The sequence below is a fragment of the Pseudopipra pipra genome, chromosome 3, assembly GCF_036250125.1.
Source record: "Pseudopipra pipra isolate bDixPip1 chromosome 3, bDixPip1.hap1, whole genome shotgun sequence".
In the NCBI taxonomy this organism is placed as follows: domain Eukaryota; kingdom Metazoa; phylum Chordata; class Aves; order Passeriformes; family Pipridae; genus Pseudopipra; species Pseudopipra pipra.
In genome coordinates, this window is record NC_087551.1 from 91,053,509 (window position 1) to 91,080,822 (window position 27,314).

Below are 27,314 nucleotides of genomic sequence, written 5' to 3' on the forward strand. Positions count from 1 at the left end.
CTATAATAAAGTCCAAGACTGACAAGCAGTTCAAGACTACAAAAGGAATCTTACAAAATTCAAGGTCTGGCTTCGACATCTGTTTTTATACATCAAATTCTAAAAAGATACTACAGCATGGAATATCTACAGCAATGTGTGTTGCTGGGAATAAAACAAGTCATAAGAGAGCAGATTCTGATCTAAATTAGTTTTAGTACAGGAAAGATAATTATTGCTTTCACTCTTTTCAGTGCAAGAACCTTATCACTGATCAGCTCATACATTAGCTTACTAAACATAGATTTTGGTGCCTAATATGTAACAACTACAAAAACGGATCCTATTTCTTTTTACGGTAGCTAGTACAGTTAAAAACATCACTAAAATTATGCCAGCACTGTAATTGATGTCCTGGAAGAGCAATTATGTAGCTAGAGCTCTTCTCTGTCCTTAAGACATGTCACAGGCTGCAAGACTGTCCAAAATTTTCCCTTTTAATGTAAGTCATATGATGAAAACTGAAAATCAAAAGTAAAGGCATATACATTTTTAACAGGTTAAAAAAAAAGCTGAACAAATGAAAGTACTTTAAAGTGAATAATCATGGGAAAATGCCACCATAACTTTGGCTTCACAACAAAGACTGGAGAATTCCAGTTTTAACTAGAATAATTGAGAAAATTGAAAAGCACAATCGCGTGCTTGGAGTAAAAGAGCACACATTTTCACCATAGCACTTATTATTGTGATTCCTATTTATGTGCCCACACAATAACCTTCATGTATATCATAGTCTAATATTATATTATGTTTTCTAGTCTGTCATCATCAGATGGTCTATTAGAATAACACCCATGAAACAAAAATAAGGTGAAAAATAATGGTTTTATAACAAGTCCATTTCTTTTAAGAAATACTGTTTTAAGATTTTGAATCTATTATGCAAAAACTAATGCTTTTTTAATTATAAGGTTTTTTAAAAAACAAAGTTTCTGTAACAAAAAATTAAAATATAAAATGACACTGAAATGGATTTTTATCAATATTCAATAAGTTTAGATAACTGTAAGATACACTGATATGTTGATTTGTAATTTGAGACCTGAGAAAAGAAAGTTTCAGAGGGAAATACACAGAAATATGACTGAGTTTAATATGCATCTACATTAGCTACAGAGCATAATTAAAACGCAATTATGGCCCAAAGACACTTCCATTTTAGCATTCTTTACTGATAAATCTTGGGTTTCAAAGGTCAGGCAGTATTGTTTAAAGTAAAATAAATCCTTACAAGTAAGGGGTAAAGAAGCGTTTGGTTTGGTTTTATTCCTTATAGAGCTCAGTACTCCAGATGTGGCAGTCAAAACAAAATTCTAATGCACGCTGAAAGAAAACAATACCAAATGAAGTTGCAGATTATTCACCCACCAAAAGGAACTGAAACAGCATCTACCACTGGGAGGTGGGGGGTGAGTCTGTGTGTTTGTTTATATATTTATGTTTACATAAAGTTATAAGTTAACAGTACCTTTTCAGGGATGATGATGTACATAGCTTATGGGCAAGAATGGTGAAAAAATGTATTACTTTCATCTTATTTTCCTGAAGTAAGTGGTAGGACACTTCCACCAAGCATCACAAAGAATACCTAATCTTATATTCACATCTGATTTCTCATCATCTGACTTCCTATATGTCAGTCAGAGCTATGATGTGCTTAATTTACTTGTCTAATTTGGAAATAAAAGTAAAATAAACTATAAGAGAAACAGTCACAGAACAAGTCTATATTTTTAGTTTATTAAAGAGACCAGAACAGCAACACCTACAAACTTGCATATATTTGTGTGAAGATTGTGAACAATGTAGATGTTGCTGGTAAATCCCTTTGCAGCAAAGTCAGAATTTTTTATCTGTCAGGAAAGCAGAATCGTATCAACTGCTTCATAAAACTTGTATCATTAATCCTATCAGGCATCAACATCCATAAATACAAGATGGCATGTTATTTTAATGACAGCAATTTCATACTATTATTTGTATCTAAGTCCTAATAAAAATCAATATCTGATGCAAACTTTATTTTGATTTGATCTCACAATGTTTAATTAAACAGGAAGCACACAGTTATCTCTAGCTCTGATTACATGAGCTAATTTTCTGCAGTCTTTACAGAGTGGTTATGTCCACATGACTAAATAGAAGTAACACTGACAACGCTAATAGGGACTTCCCCTTAGCCAAGGGCCAGGGTTATATCTTTACAGGCACTGTTAATCATATATACATTTGATACAGTCAGTGAGGAATCTCATCCCAGTTCCCTCCTATGACTTAGCAGAATTTAACAGTACTCTGCAAGAAGTTATTCGACGACAGAATCATTTAGGATAGAGAAGACCTCTAAGATCGAGTCCAATCATAAACCTAACACTGCCAAATCCACCACCGAGCCAGGTCCCTCAGCATTCTACTTCTTGGAATACAATCAAATGCAACTCCTGTGAGTGTGTTTTCTCAGTCCTCTCACTTCCAGAATCCATGACAGATCTCCTTCCTACTGCTTTGGTCAATAGGTATACAAAACAAACTGACAGAAACTACATCATGCAGACCAGTGTGTCAGTAATATGCTAGCAGTACTCAGATAAGCTTTCAAAATTCTGAAACCCTCTAAAAGAGAAGGGAGTAGAATGCTAGCAAGCACAAATGGATGTGCACAGCACACAAAGGACAAGTTCCCACCTATAAAACACAACTTTAAATAAAAATGATAATATATAATTGCAACAATCTTGTTTAGAATTAACACACATACTGTGAGACATTATGCCAAAAATAACCCAATTTTAATGGCAATTGAAGCTTATTTTCATTCAGCTAAAGAATTCAACATATAATAATGTTGCAAATGGAATGTAATTTTACCAATAAATACTAAAAATTATTCACTCAAAATCTTTAAAATCCACTTCTTCTATCTCACTACAACTAGAGTATGAAATCATAAATTCCAAATTATCAAAGACAAATACAGACAGTAAGTGGTTCTACTGAAACTAATTTTTACAGTCACTGGTAGAAGGAAAAAAAATATTTTTCATTTTATGATAAGTTTAACACAAAAATACAATTTAATCAAGAAATTGAATATCTAGACCCCTGATAACTGATGAAAGCAAGAACAATGTTCTTTACAATATTAATGCCTCGTTACCATGACATACTACTCCACTTGTAGTGAATTCAGGAGATTTTACAGCTAATACATGTTGCATATTTGTTAAATTTTTTTTTATATATCATAGAAGAGAAAAAACATTTTTTTTCAGGTTCTATAGTAGCCTTTATTTATCTCAGGAGAATTCAAGCCTGGCTACCTATTTACATGACTGATGTATAATTTTTAAAAAATGAGATTTTAATCCACATAGAGGGATTTCAATTATATTTAAACTTTTATCTCTTAGATATTAAATATGGACGCTTGCTGTTCAACATGCTTCAGATTTGTAAAGTTTAAATTATTCAAGAATAAAAGTAGCAAGTTGCATTCAATTATAATTAAAAATGCGACAAAATAAAGATCCTTTTCTGATTTATGAATCAAAAGATGTTCCCAAAATAGTAGGCAGCAATACCCAATATAAAGGGGGCAAGTGAAAAATAAAAATCTAACAGCAAATCAGCCCCCAAATCTCAAACAAATGAGAAAGTAAAATACCAAAACCAAACATAACCAATTGATTGATAAAGAAAATATTCCTAGGGATTTGAGGAGGTGGAGGTTATTTTAAAGAACCACGCATTATCCACGCATTATAAATTGGAATAGTTGGGGACACTGTCTCGTATTGGCCTCATAAGCCACCAGCGTGCCTGGAACAAATATGGATAGAGCCTTCCCAAACCTTCGTTCGTGAAGCCTAGCCATGACTGAGTTGGGGACAGATTGGGATAAACTGGGGATAGTTGTACATGCTTAAAAGCACTGACCTGGCAGATTATCAAGTGTCTATTTCTATTTTCATTTAAATACACAGGGTTTTTTAATGATATAATTGTATAGACTGACAAAGCATTAGAGCATAAGCACTTCTAATGTATATCTATAAATTACATTTGTTTATTCCTTATAATCTTGTCTCCCTCTAGTGCCTGGCTCTCACAAAAATGTACTTCCACCTGGATTCAGACCTGTCTGCGGAATCACAGGGTAATTCAGGCTGGAAAGGATCTCATGAGATCTCAAGTCCAGGCTTACCCTCATGGAATTTCTGGCTGGCCTTGGCAGAAACATTCATCACCAGCTGTTTGCAATCAAGGTAAAGTCTCACTTAACTCCAGACTCAAGAACCCCTAAGATCATCTGGAAAAGAAATCAAAGAGCCAGGAAAATCAAGTCACTGGAACTATCTCATTGGGATGTATCTTCATCCCAAAGTTTCATCACTTAAGAGAGTAGGAGACTTATTCCTTTGCATACTGATGCAGTATATGGCCATCACATTGTCTGTCCTCAGTTTCATACAAGATCATCATGTGTGGAAGAAACATCTAGAAAATATTAATCAACTGAAGTTCAAAAGTTTAATTACCAAGGGTTTGTTTCTTTACCAACAACAGACTCTGATCAAGGTTTAATCTTTGTAAACTTTTCTCTTTCCTCTTCCAGCAAAATGGCTTGTCATGAGGACCTTCACTAGTGGGAAGGGATGAAGAGGCATACCTCAGACAGGAATCTCTGACAACAAGAAAACTACCTGCTTCTTGCCATTTGTGATCAACTGCTATAGAAAACAACAAGCCATATGAAACTGCAGTAAGTTGATTTGGAAAACTGAGTCAGAAAGAATGACATGCTCCACTAGCCGGAGCATCGCCACATCTGAGGAAAGAGTCCGAAAATATACAAGGGCTAAAGAGCCATGCCTTTTTTTCAATAAGAAGACACAAGGACAAGAAAGCTTTTCTATCATCAGGATAATTTTTAGTAACACTTAAGTTCTGGAGATTTATTAAATAAATAACCCCCCAAACTCATGTACAATTATAAGATGCACCTCAGTAGTATATGCAACAATAATAAAAGCCAATGCCATATCAAATTGCAATATCAAAGGAATTATTTTTCAACACAGAAGTGCACAACTGGCAACTGTTCTTCTGTACACAGCAGTAAATAATCAGAGTACTAGAAGAGAGCATTTTGTACCACCATACACCAATTACTGCTAAGAAAGAGAATATATATCACAAGTATATATACAGCAAAAGAAAGCAAAAAGTGATGGGCTGCCTTAAAGTCTCCCATCTGTATCAAAACCACGATTCCAAGCTATTAGCTAAAGAAGTAACTGAATAATCCCTTAAAGAAACTGATTCTCCATCCCTTCTTTCCTTCGTTTGAAGTACTGCATTATCTTTCAACTCTTCCTTTTCACATTCACAGACTAATCACACAAAAATATCTGAAAACAGTAACAACCAATTAATGATCTCCACTATAATGATCTTTACGACTAAGGACTTTATTTTCAACTATCAAATAATTTTTACATCTGTACTGTAATTATTTCATTTGTCTTGTCATCTTATTACTTTTGTATTTCAAGTATTTTTAAAGCACACTGGAGTTATGTGTTCCTCTACCCCCCCACTACGTTTTCGGATTGGATGGAGAGTTTTTAAGCATGAAGGACAGAATGCGAAAGAATCTATGAGAATTAATATCTGTTTAGAGTAAGATTATAATTTATAGAAAAAACAAACCAGTCTTAAAACAATACTGAGGTTATGAAGCCAATTGGCACAACCATTCAGTCACAAGTAATGCATCTACCATTATTTGGCAGTTGATCCTTTCATCTGAACAAGAATAATTCACCATTTAGGCACTCTTAACCTAGCAATTTGCAGAGTAATTTTAATTGCAGTGGCTAAACAAAAAAAAGGTTCATTTTGCACTCTGCATTTGTCTCTTTGTCAACATGCCAGTACATGATCATTCCTCATCACCCCACCAACAGAGCATCTGTACCAGTTTCAGTGCTTTCTTTATAGGCAGTACTTGATTATTTTTTTCCCCCACTAACTACATGGTTTCACACTTCACTTACAATATACTTCACAGATTCCTCTCTAAAGGTAAAACATAATTTCTTAAAAATTTTTCTGCGGTGTTCTTATCAATGAGCCCTGAGGCATGTTCACATCAGTGATTCAGAACACAGGAGATCTTTTTGGTGCAAATTGTCAATGTGCCTACACTTAGCCTGGAGACATGCACGCCAGTTTGCTGCTGATGTGTTCAAGGTAACTTCTATCCCACTAAAGACTGAAGTTGTTTGCCAAGAATTCTTTGGATTGAGAACTGGCATAGATGTTGCATCCATTAAAAACAAACGCAAACAAACAATTTTGAAATCATAACCACTTGAAGCAAATTGAACACTCCATTTTTGCAAAATACCAGTTGGTAACTACATAATTAACCTAAATATTTAGAAAGTATCGCATGTGTATATTCACAATACTCCAGCAAGATAAAACAGTATAATTATCTCCACTCTACAGGAAAGAAACAATGGCATGAAAGCCAGAAAACAAAAATGTCAAAAGAAGAAAATACCAATAACAACTGTATTAATCTTCATTTTTTCAGGACATTAAACATTGTATGACATTTTACTGTGAAAAATTACAGGCCACTAATTTCAGCTGGAGGTGTGAAAAATTAGTTTTCTTTTTTACCCCAGTTTGAAGCTTGTTTTCTAGAACTTGAGAAGAACCAAAATTACACGGAAAAAGAAGCCTGCTGGTGACAAATGCAGTAACTACAACCTCTTGCTTGATTCACAATATGCTAACTACTGAAGCTAAACATAGGATCATAAAACTTCATTTATTTCTAGGGCCTATTAACAAAGATGCTACAGTAGAAAGTCATAAACCTGTGATTGAAAATAGGATCCAAGGTGCATACATATCTTCATACATGTGCATGTACATACTCAGTCAAAGCTCAAGTAGGTGGAATCAGGTATGTTCTCCCAATATTTTTTGAAAATAGAAATAACAAATGTGTATCTTTATACAGTTATTGTTTCTAATAGCTTGCTTTTATTCTTTCAGTTTCCTTTAAGCACAGGAAATGGCAATTGAAAAGTCTGGATTTTCCTGAATTCAACTACTGCCATGGATTGACCCTGGCTGGATCTCAGGTGCCTACCAAAGCTGCTCTATCCCTCCCCTCCTCAGCTGGGCAGGGGAGAGAAAATATAACAAAGGGCTCATGGGTTGGGATAAGGATGGGGAGAGATCACTCACCAGTTACTGTCACAGGCAAAACACTTGACACACAGATGTCCAATTAATATATTTTTTAATCAACCAACAAAAAAGCTAACCTTGTCTTTCAGATGTTTGTGGTCACTTACCTGCTTGGTGAAATAATTTAGTTACATAATACCTGTATTTCACAAAGGACATCGGCTTCCTAGTAATCTAATGGTAAAGTAAGATATTTCTAGTACTCATCAATAAAAAGCCTCTTTGTAGCTTGCCTTTTTTATCCATAGTTCAGGCAAATGCCCAACAAAATTACTACAATCATAAGCAAAGAGAGGAAAAAAACCCCACCTTTAAAATACATTACTCTGCCTTTTGCCCAATTACTTTAACAAGCACCTATTCAAATCCGTAACACAACGTACACATTAACTACATCCTCACATTCACATATTTAGATATTTTTCATTTGTTGAGTTACCTTATCTGCATCCACTTTTCCTCTGATAAATTCTTTCTTCCAGAACTCCAGTGCCTGTTCCAGAGTCAGGCCGATGCCCTTTAGGAACAGCCCATACTGCATCCGCCCCCCGTGACGGAGGTGATGGCTGTCGCGCAGCGCTTTGTGCAACTGCCGCATGCAGAGAGGGAACGACTTCACAGAAAGCTGGCAAGAGAAAAATTCCTGTTTAAGGCATACTGATCATTTAATTTGTAGGATACATGCTTCTTGTGATTATTAACTAGCTCCACTTGAAAACGTCAATGGCTGGAAGAAAAGCTATGCGTGTACAGAGAGCTTTGGGACTGACCACAACACAAGTGCGTCCATAAGACATCAAATCCAACAACCATCTCAAAAGCCAAAGGACAGAGGGATACAGACTATCTCCAGCTACAAAGTAACACAGGTTTAATTGCTGTCAGGAAACATATGTCTACAATTCCATTACAATATTTCTTGTCTCTTCCTTATTTCAGCTGCTGGAACAGCAAAGTGACCTATGATAAGAGTTTCTGGGGGCTAGGGAAGGGGACTTTTTTCTAAAAAACATCTTTGAAAAACAACAAGCAAGAGTAAAATTCCTTGCAACTAATCTGCAGGTTTTACTCCCTGAAAAATACTATTTGGCATAAAGCAAGATCTCAGAGAACAGAAAACATGTAACATTCAATTTTACTTAGGCTTTGCATTTTTATTTTTTAACATGTGAGTCATGCCATCGAATTCACTACCAGAGGAACTCTATAATGGTTAAGATGGACACGGAAAACACACACATTTCTTAAAATTCAGATAAAATAGTTACGATGTGTTTTTAATTGACTCTATAACATTCATGTGTGTTTTACAATCCATTTTATTTACTTCCTTGTTTTCAAAACCCCTTCTTTAAGTCAAAAAAAGAGCAGTGAAAATACTAATACTGGAATGGAATAATGATAAACTAAACATCATGGGTTGCAAGATTATTCAATAAGAAAATTTTGTTAAACTCTCCTTATAATTATGCTAGGTATTTGTGAAAGTACACAAAATTAAGTGGAAAATTAGGCAATTCATTATAGCCCTAATTAGAGGCATTTTTAGTTAATTCTGGTGTATTTTGAACTTTATCACAATTTCATTCAACAGTTAAAAATAAAATACGAATAAAAAAAAGACAAACATTTTTTATGTTGTTTGTACAGAGAGTATTTGAATTTAAAAAGTTATGTTTCAACATAGTACGTAACTCCAGAAACACAGAGGACTTACAGAATCAATCTGCTCTAGAGAAATTTTTCCAGTGTTCTTTTGGACGCTGTAATCTGGGCCAACATAAGAATGGCTGAAAAACAAAGCAAACAGAAGAGCACCATTTAAAGCTGCTCAAAAAAATATTTTTTTAAGTATACAAATGTAGAAAGAAATTATTTTATCAATTATAGGCTGCAATTATTTTATATCAGCAAAACCAGAAACCAAGTAATTGACACTTATAAAACCAACTTTAGAGCCAATACAGTAAAGAAACGCTCCCTACCCCCTTTGTCTGGAAAGAGTGGTGAGGTATCACAGTATCATGCTACTGTTGAGGTTGAGAGAGGCCACTGAAGATGATCTAGTCCAAACCCCTGCTCAAAACACGTGCTTGCTACAGCAGGTTGCTTAGCACCTCATCAAGCTGGGTTTTGAGCATCTCCAAGGACAGAGACTCAAACTTCTGAGCAACTTGTTCCATTGTTTGACCACCCTGGCAATAAAAAAATCATTTTCTTATGTTTTAAGAGGAATCTCCTGTATATCAGTTTGCACCCATTGCCTCCTGGCCTATCACTGGATACAACTGAGAAGAGACTCACTCTGTATTCTTTATTCCTCTGATACAGACACCTATTTATATGCACTGCTAAGATTCACACCCACACTGTCCCGAAACATATCTTCTCCAGGCTGAACAGTCTCAGCTCTCTCAGCCTCTTCTCCTATGGACTGGGGAGACCAGGACTGGACACAGCCCTGCACATACAGTCTCACCAGTGCCAAGCAGAGGGGAAGGATCACCTCCATCAAGCTGCTGGGAGTGCTCTTCCTAACACCATGCAACCAGCTGTAACCATACACTACAGCAGAGAGTCACACATCAGACACTGTCACCAAAGTAACCTCAAATCAAATTCAACATCTAATGCCCAGCTTTTACTTTTAAATATATAGACTTCTTGAATGAGGATATATGCAGGGCTGCAGAACAGGACCAGAGAAATGTTTACAGCAGAACCCAACCAAAGTCAAGAGCTGACAGCACAGCAGGCAATAAAGTAAACAGGGGCTTTGGATACAGCATACTCATCCAAAAAGCAGGTTGCAAAACCTGGGTAAGAACAAATATCCTTGTGCAAGAGGGATTTTTTACCTAACTTCTTAAATCTTTCTTAAATCTTTCGACAGAGTGCAGAGTTTAACTCCAGAAAAAAAGACATTTTGTTAAATGACAATACTAGGTGCTGCAAATTATTTTGTGGCATTTCAATACCATGAAGTATGAAAAGCATATAATGAACAGTTGATTTTACTAGAGTACAAATAGTTTGTTTAATTATAGTGCATTCATTTATTCTTTAGCCTTACTTCTCGCACACACTGGAGCACTAGGAAAGCCTGCTGTACTTAATAGATTTTTTTCATTACACAACAAAATAATACACAATAAGATAAATAATTTAAAGCATTTGAGTTGTGTATGTCTATTACTATGAATTTTACTATAGAATTATCTAAATTCCCTTGTAGCAACAGATCTGCATCAATTTACTTAAGCAAACTATAAACAAAACAGAAATCACAGTGCCCAAAATATTACAATCGAAGCACAGAACAACAAACAACAGCTGTTTCTTAGGCAACTTTTTTTTTTTTTTTAATAAACAACCAATTAGGAAAACCAGTAAATGATCACATCCCAGGATGAGGGCTGGTAACTTCTTAAGCTGCTCCACCATAATAATTTTAGATCACCTGCTTATATCCTAAAGTATTCATTAGAATCATATTAATACTGAAAAAAATTGTTAAGCTAAAGAAAATTACTTTTTCCTAGCTTCCATAGAAAGGGTTGGCCTGGGAAGAGAAGGTCCAAAGAGAAGACACAAGTTTTCCTACAAGTGAACAAAGTAAGACTTCAGAAGTTACTGTTAAAGGAGGACATGCTCTCTGAATCTTACTGACCATTATATCTGGACCTGGTAGAAAACTCTATTGCAAGGAGAGAAAACTCAGCGCTAAGAGGGGCTGAGGGGGAGAAGAAAAAATTCTACTTTTCAGACTCTGAAAAGGTCAAATATTTTCATCACGGTACACAAACAGGAAAAGTTATTAATTTTTTACATTAAAAAGTAGCATATGACCTTTGCAAGGTCAAATTTTCTTGATACTTGACACTACTCACCAAAGAGCTGAACCCTACAAATTGCCTTCAAAAGTGGTGCTCTAAAAAAAGAGTATGAGCTTTATCTAACCAGAATACGTGGTAGACTAGAGTTAGGCACAAAGGCCAGCACTAGCCATATGGCCTTTGGCAGCTAAGTTCTTGGATTCCTGTCCCAAGGAGCTCAAGGGACTGAAGCTTTCAGGTTTGCAGTTTCAGGTGCCAGGTCTTCTGATTTTCTACAGTAGAGATTCTCCAAGTCCCTTGGTTTCATCATAAAAAAATCACACTGCTTTCTCCACAGATTGCCATTATTTTCTCTACATTTCTAGTAAAAAAATCTCAAGAATCTTGCAAAAATAAAAATAAAAATCTAAGACTATTCTTTGTTCTATGAACAATGGTCCTCATTTTTTTCACATCATTAAATGTAGGCAAACAGCTTCCTACTGCTGATCTGAAAACACATTACAACACAAACTAGCCAGGTTTGTGATCATTCTCACTTTCTTATATTTTTTGCTTTCAGTTTTAGCTCTTATTTTGGACTCGTTCTTTCTTTTATTTGACATAACTCTTGAGGTTACTTCCTGACCTTCTTACTCACCTAGAAATATTTATTTTCGTGGTTTACTGGAATGCAAGCAGCAATGTCTTCACTTTTCACTTAAAAGTTTTGTTTTATCTCCATATATAAATTCCTGTCTCTCCATTCAGCCTGACTCCAATCACTCAAAATCTGCTTTTCTAAAATCCAGTATCTTAGTTACCAGAAGTTTTCTAAAACACCTAGCAACTAAAGATCAATACATACATTTGCACAGCTGTTGACCAAGAAGAAACTTCCACTACATCAATGCTTCCAAGAATGGGATCTATGTCTTTCAAATAAACAGCTGTAGGACGGTTTTGATAAATATTGTATTATTCACGGATGTGTTAGTGTATTACAAGATTTAGTGAGGGTATGAAGGGCACTTTGTAGATGTTGAGGATAATAAATAACAACTGTCCATCAAAGTGTGCATTCTTCTTTACTTGCTTGTGAGATGAGCATAGGTGAGAAGGAGGGTGAATATGTCTGCATGAGTACTGCATTATATATTAAAAAAATCCAGTCTTGCAAAACCCTTGGTTTCTGTATCAACCTTATGAACTATCACTTAAAGACAGAATTAAGAGAATCATATAAGTGGTGGCTGTAAAGGACTTGAGAAGACCATTTAGTCCCATACCCCACTTTAAATAGGATTACTGCCAACACTAGTCAGGTGAGCCGTGGCTTTTTCCAGCTGAATCCTAAAAATCTCCACGAACCAAGATTCTATATCACTGTATAATCTGCTGCACAATCATTCTAGTATAGACATTTTTCCAAGTGTTTGATCTAAACTTCCCAAGCTGTTGTATGTGACCACTGTCATTTGTTATATCCTCTGACCATCGAGAATTCCAACACCATGATGTTTGTCCTTGAAACAGTTGTAAGCTGCTATTTGATCATCCCTAAGCCTCTCTTTAACAAGACTAAATAAAATCAACTCAGTTTCTTCCTGTAATTCATAAATAGGCCCAGTCCTATAGTAGTTTGATGGGATCACAAACAACAGTTTTTGTCTATTCAAAATTATTCCTGCTGAAGATTTTAAACAGTAGAATGTTACATCCCTATAATGTCATCACACATCCCATATAAAGCAGGAGTTGCAGAACTGTTCTTCTCACGCATTTAGACAAAGTTTCCATCTCTATTAAATTGCTAAAGTTTTAGCAATTTAAATCTCTTTGCAGCCTACTGTGAGCACGGGAAATCCCTAAACACAGCCTTGTAGCAAATGTTTTAACATTTTAACTAAAAATGTTATCTTTTTTTTTTTGATCTAGTACAAGTAGTATTAGAAAGCACCAATGAAACAGAATTGGACAAAAGGAGTATCTAATCACAGACAAAATATATATTTAGTCTAGAACTACCCAATTACAAAACATATGTTACATCCATTAAAAAAAAGGGAATGGTTTACAATATCTATGAGGACATAATCCACAGTAACATCACCTTTTCTGAGGACTAGCTAATTTGTAAGTCACAAGCAGATACGAATGGGTGCCAAAAAAATGCTGGGCTTTACCAACTAAACAATACTCTGTAACCTTCAACTGTATGCTCTTTTCATACATTTCTATCTAAGCTTTTGCTCCCCTGATAGAGTTCTATTGACATATGCCAAAAATAATATACCGCTGTAAGAATTCACACAATGAAAGCAGAGAAAAGTCTACAACTAACTAATATTCTCTTTTCTTATGAGTAAGATGAAGCACAATGCATCACAGATTCACAGAAACAAATAACAAAGATGACCTATTTGGTCACCTGTCTGTTTACTGCCAGAGCCTGCTTTTCAAGTTGTAAGGTTTGATGTATTTTCTCCATTTTAAACGAACTTGCAAAAAGGCAACTTGGAAGCATTTGTATAATTTTTTTCTGTTGGTGACAAAAAATACTGGAATCAGTCCCTCCATTTTCACAAAATCAAAATGGAAGTAACTTACCAGTTGTGTAACATACCTACCAAGATAACATAAGAATGTACAATAAGTAGCATAAATGTGGGATACAGTATCTCTGTTAAAGTAACTTTTTTCTGGCAACCTTTTCCCATATTTAAAAAAAAAAAACAACATAGACAGGACTGATTGCTGTGATACTGAAAGTTGGTTCCACTTACATAGACACACAGCATATATCAAAAGAAATTTCCAATTTCTCAGTAATTACCCCTAGAGAGCACAGTTTATAAAGAGCTAACTTAATTGCCCTTTATCTTCAAATGGAGAAAGGCATGTCATTGAGGCATATTTTTTAAAATCCCAGTGAGATGTATGGTAACAATAACATTGAAGGTTATCGGCATTCAGAAGTATCCCTAACCAGCTATGTAACAGTTACACTGCAATACTTGTTTTCATTCCTTGCTCTTGAACAAAGTTCAATCATATGTAAATAAGCAGAGATACAAAAAAGCTATTTTTCCTATTCTGATTTCCACTAAAAACAGCAAAACATAAACCTCTTCCTATAAATTAAAAATTATAAAACTTTTTTTTTTTTAAATTGAAATAAAATGTTAGGTTTTAGGTACAGATACCTAAAGCAGTAGAGCACCACAGGAAATAAGGAGCATGCTAACTAGATCTGCATCCTAATTCCTGTGCAATGCTGCCATGATGGAGCTTCAACAATTTCATTTCTAATTCATCCAACATAATTTCAGTAATCTTAATGCAAAGCTGTACATGTTCAAAAACAGATTTCATTACTGACATCCAATATTTAAGTAAATTTCTATCCTTAGAGATATTAAAAATTCAACAGAAATAAATACCTGAGCAACCTGATCTAACCACTAAATCATCTCCAGAGGTTCACTCCAAGTTAAATTATTCTATGATTCTAAGCCATCTTCCTCTAATTGTATGGATCTTGTCCTCCTGCATACTACCATAGTAAGAAAACTCTCCCATATATAGTGGTAAAAAGCAATCACATATGCAAGAAAGAGACCAGATGCTTAACCTGAAGAACATCAGGAAAGTTTTTTTTCTCACTCTTCTTCCCTTTTCTACAAATAAAGTAGGAAGTATATATATCTATATATACATACCACTAAGAGTGAAGCAGACTATTTAGTTTTGTTGGAACATATTCTAATGGTTCACTTTCAGCAACCTCCTTAGGTCCATTAAAAGAACAAATTAGGACTCCATTCATCAATGACAGTGCAATCTTCCAAAACCAGCACAAAATACTTGCAACAAGGAAGGCCCATGCTCTAAGCAGTGTAACTTGGAATCTGTTTTGTTCATAAAGAACCTTAACAACTTTGCACGTACTACAAAAAATGTTATAAAAGTTACAAATAATTTTTTGTTACTTAGAAGCAACACTAGTTCTATAAATTATATTTCATGTCAGTCACATAAGAGCTGGACTTGATCCTTGTGGGTCCCTTCCAATTTAGAATGTTCTGTGATCTGTGATCCTGTGATTTATAAAGCTTTTCTTAAGTTGAAGGGTTACTTTTGGGTTTTTTCCAGTCAAAGCCAATCACACAGATGAGGTGTCTGAAAAAATCCCTGTACCTAAACCATTCTACTAATACAATTATTTTAATCTGTAGGAAGGAATATACTCATGCTTTCAGTTTATGCTACCTGAGATGATTAAGCAGAGGTTGTAGTCTCTCATCAGACTGTATGGAAGGTAGCGATCGTGCCGTCAGCTGGAAGAAAACAGAAGTTCAATTAATAAAATACTACCTTAAAAAACCTGATAGCAAAAACCAGGAATTACATAAGAAGTCACTCTGCGTTGTTACAACTTTACACAACATTGGGTAAGACAATTTCTCCTATTAAAAATAACTAAGCACAGCCTTCCAGAGTCTGAAGTTAGCAGAAATATTTACAAGTTAACAAACAGCGAAAAAATATTTTTCTAAAATTACAATGCTATTTGAATTAAATAGGAAGACATAATCGAAAGTGGTATACTTTTTTCCAAACATATTTGAACTAGAAGTCATATTCTGCCTAGACAGCTTCAATGAATCACATAATGTAAATATATTCCATGAAGCCATATTATATACAATTTACATTTGTATAAAAGGAATTTACATACTATTTAGCATTATATGACTTTTATATAGACGTGCCTCCGTGTACACTGTTCTTTTTTAAATGGGCATAACTTCTATTTTGTAATTTGACTGTTTTAAAATAAATACATACTTTATTTCTTACAACTCATTCACATGATTAGTTAAAGCATTCAACTTTCTCTGCAAAAATAAACCTAATAATCTGTAGATCAAAAAATACATCACACTATTGCAAAATACTAGTTAGTTGACGTATTAACTAAAATAATTGGAAAAATATTAAATTTGCTTAGTATCTGTATATAGGTTTCTACCTTCACCTATAAAAGCTACAAGTTCAGCACTTCAGATAATTCTGACTTACAACTAACATGAAATATTTAATACAACATGATTCTATGGCTACCAAGTTAGGCTGTATTTTGAAAACTACCTCTGTACAAATTTAAAATTTCAACATATTTCACATTGTATAAATCACCATCAAGTTCTTGAGTATCTTACAAGTAACTAAAAAATAGCATGCACTGTTATATACACTAACTAAAAATATCATTGTAAAGAAAAAAAACAAACCCTACCATTAAAAAAAGCCACCATTTTTAGCATGAACAGTTAGTTTAGCTTCACCGTGCTTCCTCCAACACACAAATAAGGCAAGCACTGAAGTAGGACTACCTAGTAGGCTGCAACTTATATTTATAATCCACAAATAAATATGCCCCAGAATAAGCCACACAGTGTCTGGGTATAGAGGTTTAGTTGTAACTCTAAGAAACTCCATGCCAAGCTCCATTGTCTCATAGCTACACTATGTGAGGATGGAGTTCAATATTTTCCTGAGAGACCACCCACCCATTCATCACATCCATTTCATAACCTTTGCTGCCAGACAGAAGTCAGAATGGGATCAAATCTTAAACTGGTGCCTCAAGCTTGCAATACCATCCACCAGCTAAATGAGAGGAGGTTCAAAAGAGCTATCTGTCAAATGAAAGCTGAAAGTTCTGAACACAGGGACAGTGGGGAGGGAGCCATTCCAGCTGTTCAGGTAGCCCTGGACTGCAGCAATCACTGCCTCACAACACAGCTCTTCTTAGTCCCAGGTAACCCAAGAGTACTCATCCCATTTGGCTGCTGCAGAAAAGGTAACCAGGCAGTCTCAGCAATCCATTAATCTTCCTTTTTTAAAAGGCAGCAATCTTGGCAATTAAAGCATGATCCACATTCCCTTATTTTACGGAGCTAGAATGAGATGCATATGGTATTCTAAAAATTCAGTAAGCTCTGTATTTATTCAGAAGCTTCTTTTGATAAAAAACTTGTCTTTTTACCACTGAATTTTAAAGGCCAATATACTTATTGTTCTATATTCACGTCCCTGGTAAAGCAAACCTCTAATTTTGCTTTAAACGCCATCAGAAAAACAGAAATTATGTTTGAAAAGAACTTGGAAGCCTTCTAAACACCATTCAAGTTATTCCACTTGTAAAATCAGAACAAAGACTGAATTACAGGAAATACCATCTGCTTCTTTTCCATTAATAACTCAAAAACAATATTTGCGTGCACACTCACATACATACGTATCCTTTCACATGAGACAAGCATAAAGCATTTTTCTCTACAGAGTACTTGAAATATCACATTTAATCAGAAAAAAATTTCCTTGCTATAAACAACACATTTATGACAAGATGTTTATGGAAGTCAAATTGGACAGTGATATAAGTAGCAAAGAAAAGTAACATTCAAAATCTGAAAAAACATTGACATTAAAGTTATATATACAGTAGAACTACATTGCTACATAAATACCATCAATTAACAAAAACACTGGTTTAAAACTAATTTTGGAGTCTTGTAGGAATTGAGGCAGAACCAAGAACTGATCCTGGAGTTTTTTGATGTGAAAATAAGATCTAACACCTTTCAAATCTTAAAACAAACACTTTGTAAGGTTAGATCAAATGTTCATTTTCATTAAGATATGGGATCCTCATGACACTGTTCTAAACTAGGATAAAGTTATGCCAAATCTAAGGATAGCTTTCTTTAAACACAATTGAGGAAACCTCATCAAAATATTTGAACAATTTTAACTGAAAGAGCACATTTTGCTTTAACTTACTTGGATTATAAAAATAAAACCTAACATTTTCGTATATAAAGTCATTCCTCACAATTATATTTTTTCTAACCGATCCACAGTGTAAAGAAAATCAGCTTTAACAAAGGTGATGTTAGATTATTGCTCATGTTTTCAAGCAGCTAAGAACTTTATGTTTTCAACAGCATTTCTCTAAAAGATGATCCCTATTACAGAATTCAAACTAAGACTCTGAAGATTTTTTCCAACAACTCTAAAATGAAATTTAGATAAATTCCTGCAAGCACAGCCTTGCTTTCATCTCTATATGGTACTCAACACAGAGACCATTTTACCAGAAAAAAAAAAATGGAAAAACAGGACATTTGATATTTTAGAGACCTGAAAGACATCAAAATGTTGTCAAATAAAGAGCATAGCTCCAAATTCTAATCATGTTGAAGCAGTTTAATTTAGAGAGAACATAAAACACTGCCAAGTTCAGATATTTCCAGTCCCAGGGCCTGGCTCATCAGAGCGGGAAGCAGAGTGACTCAGACAAGAATGTGTGGACACCTCAGAGCTGAGCTGAGATGGTGAAAGCTGGGGTGAGTGATGCAGATCAAGGCAAGTTCAGTACAATATCACACAGCATTTAAAATTAAGAAAGGAGAAAGAACACTTAACAACATAAGAAAAAGGAAGTATCTTAAGTCTAAATTTCAAAAGTCTACCATCACCTGTGACCTTAGAACGTCATGTTCAGCAATAAGACTAAGGGGCAATTTTTCCAAAGTAGCCATTGCTGGGCATCAGTCTGCTGGTGGTGAGCATCATTTGTGGTTTTTTTCTTCTTTCTTTTATCACTTAATAAACTGTTTTCACCTCAATCCATGAGTTTTCTTATTTTTGCCCTTTCTGAACTACTTCTCCATCCCTCAGGAAAGGTTGGAAGGGCAGAGAGAGGATTTCCTGCCAGCCAGGGTCAATCCACCACTTACATATATATACTCACTTTACACCAATAAGAGGCTGATAAATTTCAGCTTATGTACAGATTTCACAATATTTTGCAAGCTTTGTTGTCTATCTTAGAAGAGTCAAAAAACTGCTACTGGTTTGTGCAAAAAGGATATTTAAAAACCTTCAACAACAACAAAACACAAACCCAACAAATATATCACCAAAAACCCCAAAACAACAACAAAAAACCCCACCAAACAAACACACAACAAAACTCAAACCCCCATAATTATACAGCAGGTTTGAATGTACCAATAACTTACATCTCTACTGGATTTTCCCTGAGAAATCTGTGAAACGAAACAAATAAAGTGGAAACCTTGATGCTAACATAGACTTGACAATTTTGTTTCTGTAGACAATAGCTTAATCAATGTTAACAAGTGTGTAGAAAATGAATAAAATAAATAAACAATGACATGGTTCTAAGGATGTAGACTTCACAGAAACCTTCTCAATGTGACATTAGGCCACTGCATTTCTGTAAGATCACACTAAAATTAGCCTAATTTTAACTAGATGCTAACAAGATTTAACAAGATGCTAACATCACACCTTGCTGAAATTTCTAATACAATGGTAACATTTGAGGAAAAAAAAAGTCAGAAACAAACTTAGCTTAGCTTAGAGCTGAGCTAAAGCAGGATCTGACATGGTGACCAGTAAGACAGAGGAAGGGAAAACTTTCCCTTCTTCAAACCTGCTGCTAAAGGTCCTGATATGAACGATTCATCTCCATTAAAGACTAAATAATAAGCCTATTTTCAGGAATTTAAAGTCTATTTATCTAGCAAACAAACTCTGGCAGAAAACAGAAGTGCTATTAACAGCATTGCTCCTCAAACCATTCAATTCTTAGATAATGATTAAAAAACATGCTGTACATCTGTTAGAAATGGAGTCTTCCTTCTCACACCTCTGACTACAGTCTATTTGATTTCATTAAGTGCACCACCCAGATGAGTATGAGCCTGCACAGCAGTGAAGTGCAAGAGGGAAATAAGGTAAAAGATAAATGAAAACAAATATATGAGTAAATATGACATGATAGTAGTACATTCAAAGGAACTGTATACAATTAGAAATTATCTTTTGTGGAGTGAAATAAAATCAGGTTTTACTCTGCTCATCCAACACTACTATACCTATTCATGTCTTTCTACTGAATTTTTTTAAAAAGAGACTCCATTTAGAGATAGCTATTTAACACTACTAAGCAGTACATTTGTTCCAACTAACTCATTAATACTAAACAAACTTTATTCAAAGATCTGTTTGGCAAGCATTTGAAAATGTTTTCCAGATGTAATCAACCTAGCAGAGTATCAGCTTTCATGTAACCTAAGCCTGATGTACACATTTTTTATTGACAGCACCATAGCCATGGCATATCTGAGAGTCAGAATTACAGATCCCAGCTTTTCCCCTTCACCAGGAATAGCTGAAAAACAAGGGAAGACAATAAGATGTCTTCTGTTAAAGTTTTTACTTTAATTCAGGATTTTTCTCCTTGTCCTCAGTTTATCTATCCTTCTGGAGTCTCTGTTTGATCAAAAGGAAAACAATCTCCAAGAGATGCTACAAAAGCCTTCGGGAAGCTTTCCTCCTCTCATCCTCATTTTAAGATAGAGAATAGGTTAAAAATAATGCTGTAGAAACATCTTAGTTCTACTCACTTAAGGACTGTGTCATAATATTCACTATATTATTATAGACACACTACACATCAGAGTACTCTTTACATATTTATAATATTTAGGATCAACACAGAATCATAGAATGGCCTGGATTGGCAGGGACCTTAAAGATCATCTAGTTCCAGCCCCACTGTCATGGGCAGGGACACCTTCTCCTAGACCAGGTTGCTCAGATCCCCATCCAACCTGGTCTTGAACATGAACTGTGCACATACATGATTACAGTAAATAACAGGCTTTTAGGTCTCAGTTCCACTTATACCAAGTCCAGCTACAAGTGCTTCTCAATACACATAATCAAGGCCATGCTTTTATATAAAAAGGGAAACTCTACTACACACTGACATCTTGTTTCAAACAAATCACTCAGGTAAAATCTCTTTCCCACTGCAATCTAATTGCCTTTAGTGACAAAAACTAGTTTTCATGTACATTTCATTCCAGAATACAGCCTAAATGGAGGAAATAATAGTACAAAAAGCTTCTTAGTGCATTTCTCTCTGATTAGAAGCATTGTGGATGAATAGAAACTCCAAAACTTTAAAACAACTTCATTTTCAACCAAACCTGAATTTTAGCTTGTTATTCTCTTAAAAGCAGTTTTAAAGGACATGAATTCTCCAGTAAGGCAATTTAGTGCACCAGGCACCAAAATACTTGCCTTAAATTAAATTTCAGATATAATGTCTAGAAAGGTTTTATACTTCTGAGAAAGCTTTAATATTACTTTGGTTTACCTTTTTTTTTAAGACATTTCAGAACGATAATGTTACATAGTCGTACAATTTTGCAGCCACCACTAAGAAGTAGTGAGATGCAGATACTGCCATAACCTAGGACTTCCAAGTTAATTACATTTCAGAGAAACACCTTTAACATCCAACTAAGTTGCAGGCTGTCTCATACCAACACAAACTGATTGATTTCGAAACATCAGCTGCCCTGCTAATGTTGTAACAAAATGTCACAATGCAAATGCTATGCAGCTGGGGAACCTGAAATAAGAGAGCAGTGTTTGCATGCCAGTATGCTGCTGTACCTAGACAGTTGACATTTTAGCACTGATCAATTTTCCTTTGAAAAAAAGTTGGGGTTTAACCTTTCACAGCATCTTACAAATCTCAAGCATTGTACAAAATTAATAAATAATTTTTGCCAAGGCTTTTTCAGCTATTAAAAGTTATTTCAGCAGCACTTACACTGAAATATGGTCAATAAAAACTACACCAAACAATTAATATTACATCTATTCCATGTCAATTTTTAACACACGAACTATGTAAGAGCAGATAACATTTTTCAAACCTAACCAAACTATGCAAAAAATGTTTTTGACATTATCAAACTTTTCTTTGTAATGGGTCAATATGATTTAATACGTAAAGCATTTCGATTATTCCCATCTAGCACCACCAAATGCATGGAAGAAAGGAAATAAATAAGATAGATGGGGATTACTGGGCTTCTAGTACAAATGTAACAACTCTGACATTTTTAAAGGACAGTAAAACGTTTTCCTCATGAATCTCTAGTGGTTGATGTGTCAATATAAGGCTGAATTTGTTTTTGTGGGTTTGCTTGTTTTGTTAACTAAAGAAAACTCCCCACCACTCTTCTCTCACACCCCCTTCCCAGTAACACAAACCAGCCAAAAGAAAATCACACAGAATGCAAAGTGGCCTTTTATGTTTGAGGAAAGCTAGTCAACAGCAACAACTAACATACTTTAAATTTAAAAAAAAAATAGGAATTCAAGTTCTATTGTTAGCACTGTCATTTTCTTTTTGGACTCTAAATGGGAGGACATAATACTTATTATCAATGTTGTTTAAATGCTATATCTAACAATTTAAAAGCTATAAACAAGTATAAATAAATATAAATTATATTGTAAAATATATATTTTAAATTATAAATATAGCGTATATAATGTCTTTTTTCATTTTGTCAGTTAATTCAAGCTGCCCAAGGACAAATCTTCCATGGCAGAAGAAACAAATTAATAGTTGTAAAAAAATGTCCTTGCTAGCATGTCCTAGATATCTACCTAATACTTTAAGAATTTTGAAGAAACTCAACTCCACTAATTTCAGCTCAGCATTTGTCAAATGCATTCAGAATAATAATTAATGTTTTCCTGAGGCATTTTCCTCTGACAGTAATTGATTTCTTTTTTCCATTTGGAAATGTCTAGCTTTCATACTGACATTGAGGTATAAATAACATCTGGGTTGAAGAGTAATATTTAGTCTTTAAAGCAAAATTTTTCAGTAATTAAACCTTGTTTAATTGGTAAGCAAACTGTTCCTGGTTTTTGCATCATTATTACTTGTGGATATAATCATTTCGCTTGCGTATTAGGGTGAAAGTATGTAAATGAACTCATCTTTTGTACATTTTGCATTCTAACACAAAGCTAAAGTTGACAGTTATTAAGATGCTCATTAGATATTTTTCCCCCAAGATAGGTTATTAATTCCATCTTTCTTACAATAGTGTACAGTGTGTTTCAGGCCTTAATTATATGTAAATTGAAGTAGACACTTAGGAAGCAACCTTGTCAGCAAAATCCAAATCTTTTGTTAAATAATACTGCTTCCCATAATTGTGAAGGTTCTTCAGTGATATTATCAACTGTTTCACCACTGACTCAGCCTTTACAGATAGCTTTCTCGACTTTTAATTTAGTCCTCAGTCTTTTTTGTATCTACTTCCAGACACCTAGTAATTTTCAAACTAAGTAAACAGTGTATTGGAACACTTGCCTTCACAGTGAGCCTGGAAAATAATTTACTTTATTTCACTACCAACTTCTGATACATGCAAATAGTTCTTCATCACTGCAATACTGCTTACTGTTCTTTGGCTGCATGCAAATCTTGTGCTTCTTTTTCTGGCATTAATTATGAACAGAAGCTTCTCCCTGTTCCCAGGTTCGTAGACTAAATAGTGATTCCAGTACTCCGTGGTAGCCTGGAATATGTTCCTCAGTTCAGCTACACACTGATGCTTTAATTAACTTGCTTCCACACAGTGTTATTGGAGGGGGAGGAGGTCACTCAGTCAGCAGTGATTTCTCCAACGTTTTGATGTTATAATTTTGAAGTTACACACACACACACACCTGCCCCTTTCCATTCATTTGTGACAAGGAAATTAAGAAAGCTAACATCTCTGCATAATTTGGTAGAAGTCAGTGGCCAATACCACACAAGAAGCAATTGTCTAGAAAGCATGAAGCATTCTTTTGCTTCATTATGCACCCTCAAAGTCACTGTCAGAAACCATGGTAGGTGTTTCTCATCACAAACTCCATCAGTCTAGCACTAACACTGTGTTCCAAAACTGCTTTAAGAACAATCACACTAGCAAAACTTCTCCTATGCTGAAGACAATATAGTCAGAAACAGAAGAAGCAACTCTCTATATACCCATCCAATCCACTTGGATAAAATCTCATTTTCCATAGTCATCATTACTACTACAAGGCTTCATCAATGTAGACCACTCTAAAAACCTTTAGTTAAAAAGCTGTTATGTATTTTATCTTTACAAACCCTACTTCAAAAGCCCTATACACTACAGAAAATAAATAATCTGCTACTGTATAAAAACCAGTTACTATAAATCAGTTTTATTATAGAACTTCAGAAGAGTATTTAGATTTCTTAACAGGATTTTACTACTGGGAATCAATTAATCCATCCAGTTCTGGGTTACCCAGTACAAGACAGGTGGACACACTAGAGAGAGACCAGAATAGGGTCATAAAGATGATGAAGGGACTGGACCATCTCTCATATGAGGAAAGACTGGGAGAGTTGGGACTGTTCAGCCTGGAGAAGAAAAGGTTCCAGAGGAGTCCATCAATGCATATAAATACCTGAAGGGAGGGTGCAAAGAGGACAGAGTCTAGCTCTTTCCACAGGTGACCAGTGACAGGATGAGAGGAAATGTGAGCAATAAAGTGAAACACAGGAGGTCCGGTCTGAAAAGAAACACTTTTTCCCTGTAAGGGTGCTGGAGCACTGGCACCAGTTGCCCAGGGAGGTTGCAGAGTCTCCATCCTTGGAAATATTCAAAACCTGCCTGGACAGTCCTGGTCAAACAGCTCTAGATGATCTAAGGAGTTAGACCAGACGATCTTCAGAAGTGCCTTCAAACCTCAGGCATATTGTGCATCACAGTTGTTTAAAACCAAATACACAGTATATCATACAGACCTCCAGTACTAAATATTCCTGAACTACTAGCCTTCCTGTTTTCCATACAAAAGCTTCCATTCTCTAAGCAGCCTCAAAGGTCCATATTGTCATCTGCAAGGTGGGGAATTTTCAAAATTACTTGCGATTAGCAATTACACATGAATTCTAACAAGATTGTTAAAGCCTTTTTCAGGAGGATGAAATGAAGGGATATTTTGGAAACAAGATCATTTTACTCTCAGATTGCTTTCAGAGAAAAATTAACCAAAATCTTAAAAACATTTGTTAGGGACCAGAATTATTTACCAAAGTAGACACTAATTGAGGCTGTATTCCTATTGAGTCCTTAAACACTAAGGTGTTAATGTCTAAGGATACTACTGCAAAGCATTTTCTTTGTTTAATGAGCTTCTCAAATCTTCATATATTTATTTTTTCCCCCTTGAGAAATTTACTATACAATTTCAAATAAATGTAAGTAATCTTCATGGATTTCATACCAAACAACATAGAAAAGATTTTATTACAACAGCCTGCATTATGCCAATCTCTTACTTTTAAAACTCAGAAGGCATCATTTGAACTTCAAGTGTTTTATTCTCTCAACATGTGGTACTGCTTGAAAATAATTGTTTTGTTGCTAAAACTTAGAAAATATCCATCTTTTATATGTAAAAAGGTATTTGGAATACTTTTGCTCAGTCGTGCATATTTTACAATATTCATTAAGTTTTTTTAAGAAGTAAAAACAAATCTTGCCAGCCTTTGAAAGAATTTTAGGCCCTAGTTTCCCATATGTTCAAGTATCAGTGATTACACTCTTATCTTTAGTGAGTAGGGCTAAAAACATGACAGGCACTCAAATTTCATACTGCTACAACACAGCATTAATCTGAGCCTACTTATCATCATTTTCAAATACTTTACTTAATCTCAACTCTCAATTGCCAGCAACAGCAATGACATTTCCCAAACATGAGTAAGAGTTTAAGCTTAAATATTTTCTTTCCAAAACAGAAAAGGACATTTGCATTAAGGAAAACTAGTAGCAACTCCAACAACATGCAGTGTTTTAATTCTCTTTTTTTTAAAATGTTGATTATTTGCATTTACAAGTATTACAAGTATTTTACTTCTGAATAAATACACTCGGATGTAAGAACACTTCCCTCAGGACGCAATTTCATAAAGCAGAAAACCAAGCCTTCAAAAAGGCTACTTATTTATAAAACATAATAGTACTGCTTTAGAACTTAACTATGGCAGCAGGACCTCCATTTGACCCCTACTGAGGCCTGTGGCTCAGTGCCTTTAAGTAACAGCAGAAGTGCACGCAGCAAGCTGCTAAAGCGAAGCCAAAGCTGGTGGCTCAAGGTGCAGGGATGTTCTCCTTCCCAGCCCACCACAGTCAGGCTGCTGCTACCCCTGACCCCAGCCCTAGCAACAGCAAGGCTGACCATGAACCCCTCATCAAACACCGTGCAGACACTGCTGGCCACCTCGAGAGCTCCACAAACACAGAAACAGACACCACACGCTCAGAAACAGCACATGCCCACGCAAACTATACAGATGGTCTGCTCTGTTCACATGTGTTGGCTAATCTCATCCCCACAAGCTTCTCGTAGCCAGCTGGCTGCCTTTCAAAACCCTGACTCTCCCTCTGGAAACCAGCTTGGATGTCAGCCCCTCCAGCCACCGACTCCCAAACCTTCTGCTCTCTCCAATATCTTGCCCCCACGCTTATGCGCTCTAGCTCTCAGACTTCTGAAACTACCCACCAGCTACTCTGGATTGAAGTTCACTAGCACCACACACACAGAGAACAGAAAAAAATGCCTCAAAGCAGGAGAATAATTAGGAATAGTGTTTAATAAGACAGATTTTCTTATCAAGCTGTTACTGCAGTGATAAGGCACTGGACACAAACCTAATAATTATCAGTAGATTTCTTTTGTTCCCTTTTCCTGCTTTGGCTCTTCTGCTAGATGATCCACAATCACTTATATGCAATCCCACAAGTACCCTCAAATATCCCATAATAAGTCTGCTCTTTTCCATGATACATGATCCTCTTGTTTCCCTCAAGGCTTTGAGCTGCTCTCTCACTGGTCCATCTACCAATAGTCTGAGGTTAGAGTGATCTTGCTACCTACCCTCATCTTGAAGTGTTGGAATTAATAACTTTTGCCCATCTTAGGCAAACTCACCACATTTGACAGAGAATTTGCAAGACAGTAAGTACTAACAAGTTTCACAGAAAAATATTATCTCTCAGAAAACAAATACTACAAGGAAAACAATAAATTGTATAGAACAGCAGAGACTCTACGAGGAAAATATCTTATCTGCTAATTACAAGAGTATTTTCAAAGTTTTCAATTTGTTATACCAACATAATCACAGGAAACCAGCCCCCTGCTCAGCTAACTATGTAACTGAAAAGATTA

General features: G+C 35.3%; 2 protein-coding genes across 3 annotated transcripts in view; one reads left to right on the plus strand and one right to left on the minus strand.

Moving 5' to 3' along the window:
• The window catches only part of KHDRBS2 (KH RNA binding domain containing, signal transduction associated 2), a 735,331-nt gene that overhangs the window by 631,841 nt on the left and 76,176 nt on the right, over positions 1 to 27,314 (plus strand). The gene's annotated exons all lie outside the window — the stretch shown is intronic.
• Positions 1 to 27,314, minus strand: part of PRIM2 (DNA primase subunit 2) — a 109,128-nt gene that overhangs the window by 27,828 nt on the left and 53,986 nt on the right. For both annotated transcript variants that reach the window (XM_064650295.1, XM_064650294.1), the window contains 3 exons: positions 15,402 to 15,469; positions 9,032 to 9,104; positions 7,754 to 7,939 (listed from right to left, as the gene is read on the minus strand). In XM_064650295.1, coding sequence (XP_064506365.1) covers positions 7,754 to 7,939; positions 9,032 to 9,104; positions 15,402 to 15,469 — 327 coding nt within the window. The remainder of the gene's footprint in view (positions 1 to 7,753; positions 7,940 to 9,031; positions 9,105 to 15,401; positions 15,470 to 27,314) is intronic.